The sequence below is a fragment of the Limulus polyphemus genome, unplaced genomic scaffold, assembly GCF_000517525.1.
Source record: "Limulus polyphemus unplaced genomic scaffold, Limulus_polyphemus-2.1.2 Scaffold2151, whole genome shotgun sequence".
In the NCBI taxonomy this organism is placed as follows: domain Eukaryota; kingdom Metazoa; phylum Arthropoda; class Merostomata; order Xiphosura; family Limulidae; genus Limulus; species Limulus polyphemus.
Window position 1 is genome coordinate 75,658 of NW_013667761.1, and position 1,325 is coordinate 76,982.

Consider the following 1,325-nt stretch of genomic DNA (forward strand, 5'->3'; position numbering starts at 1 on the left):
TTCCCCCCCCCCCCCCCGTAAACAACAGCTGGGTCTGTTCAGTTTCAAATCTTTCTACAAAATTATTGAAACGCTTAAATTTAATATTTGACGAAGCTCTACCTTTAGAAAGTTACAACATTTACGTAAACTGGTAAAATGTGTTTCATATATAACTCACTAGGTGGACATGCTGGATCCTAATGAGTCTAAAAGCGGGAAATATGGTGTTCTGTCTCTTCGATCGCCTCCTCCGTCTCCAACTCCTGATTCGGCATTCCAGTCGACAGAAATGTTGGATCAAGGTTATGATGTCAGCGACGACAATGACGTCTACAGAACGCCTGATGATCCTGATGCTCTGTCCCCATTACCACCAACTGGTGTAACGACCTACAGAGTACATGACGTCGTGGTCAAAATGCGGGGAACTGCATATACAAAGCACATTCAGATGTGGGGTGGAATTAAAAGTAAGCACTCTTAATATTCCAAAGCACGTGGGATTAACAGCAAAAAAATTAACATCAGAAAAGAAACCCAATAACCCGAATGCTTTTGAAATGTGGACTTTCCCTCATTATTTACCTTTGATGATGGAAAATCCCCTTACCAAAAGGGCTCAAGTTATTGTTTTTTTTTTATGATTGAAGGTAAACATATATGGACAAATCATTAATCACTCTATAATTATTCATTGATTTTTATATTTTTCTTATAATGATATATTAAAGTTAGTGGTAAAATATTATAATCAATTTAATTATTTTAAAAAAATCATATTCAACCCACTAAGCCTCCTTTTAAGGTACAAAACGTGTGTGCACATAACGTTTTATTTTATAATTAAATAATATAATACAATTCCATTCCAATCTTTATATATATATTCCAGGGGGTGTTATTGCACGTTGGCAAGTTGCCAGAACTGTATGGCCTTTTATGCTTAGTATTGCAATGGCTTACTTCGTGACACTATGTCTGTTTCCTGGGATCGAGAGTGAAATAGTCAGCTGTCACCTGGGTTCCTGGATGCCAGTGATCTTAATGGCAATCTTTAATTGTTCAGATTTTGTTGGAAAGGTAAAGTTATTAAAAATGTTTATGGTAATAAAACTTTTGCGATATGGGTGTTCTTTACAATTAAATAAAACTTAATTAAGTAACTTCTCTACAGCATTTGAAATAATATTTTAATTGGCATTTTAAATTTTATTTTCAAGGATTATCTCATAGAATTGATATTTGTGTGTGTGTGCGTGCGTGTGTGTGTGTGTGTGAACTAAAAGTTTATCTTAGATTAGCATGTTAAAACTACTGCCAAGGTAGTTGTTACGTTTGTGTGT

General features: G+C 35.0%; 1 protein-coding gene across 1 annotated transcript in view; it reads left to right on the forward strand.

The window, feature by feature from the left end:
• Positions 1 to 1,325, forward strand: part of LOC106466103 (equilibrative nucleoside transporter 4-like) — a 29,068-nt gene that overhangs the window by 15,993 nt on the left and 11,750 nt on the right. The window contains exons 4-5 of the mRNA XM_013926344.2: positions 164 to 452; positions 875 to 1,062. Of these exons, the coding sequence (XP_013781798.1) occupies positions 164 to 452; positions 875 to 1,062 (477 nt within the window). The remainder of the gene's footprint in view (positions 1 to 163; positions 453 to 874; positions 1,063 to 1,325) is intronic.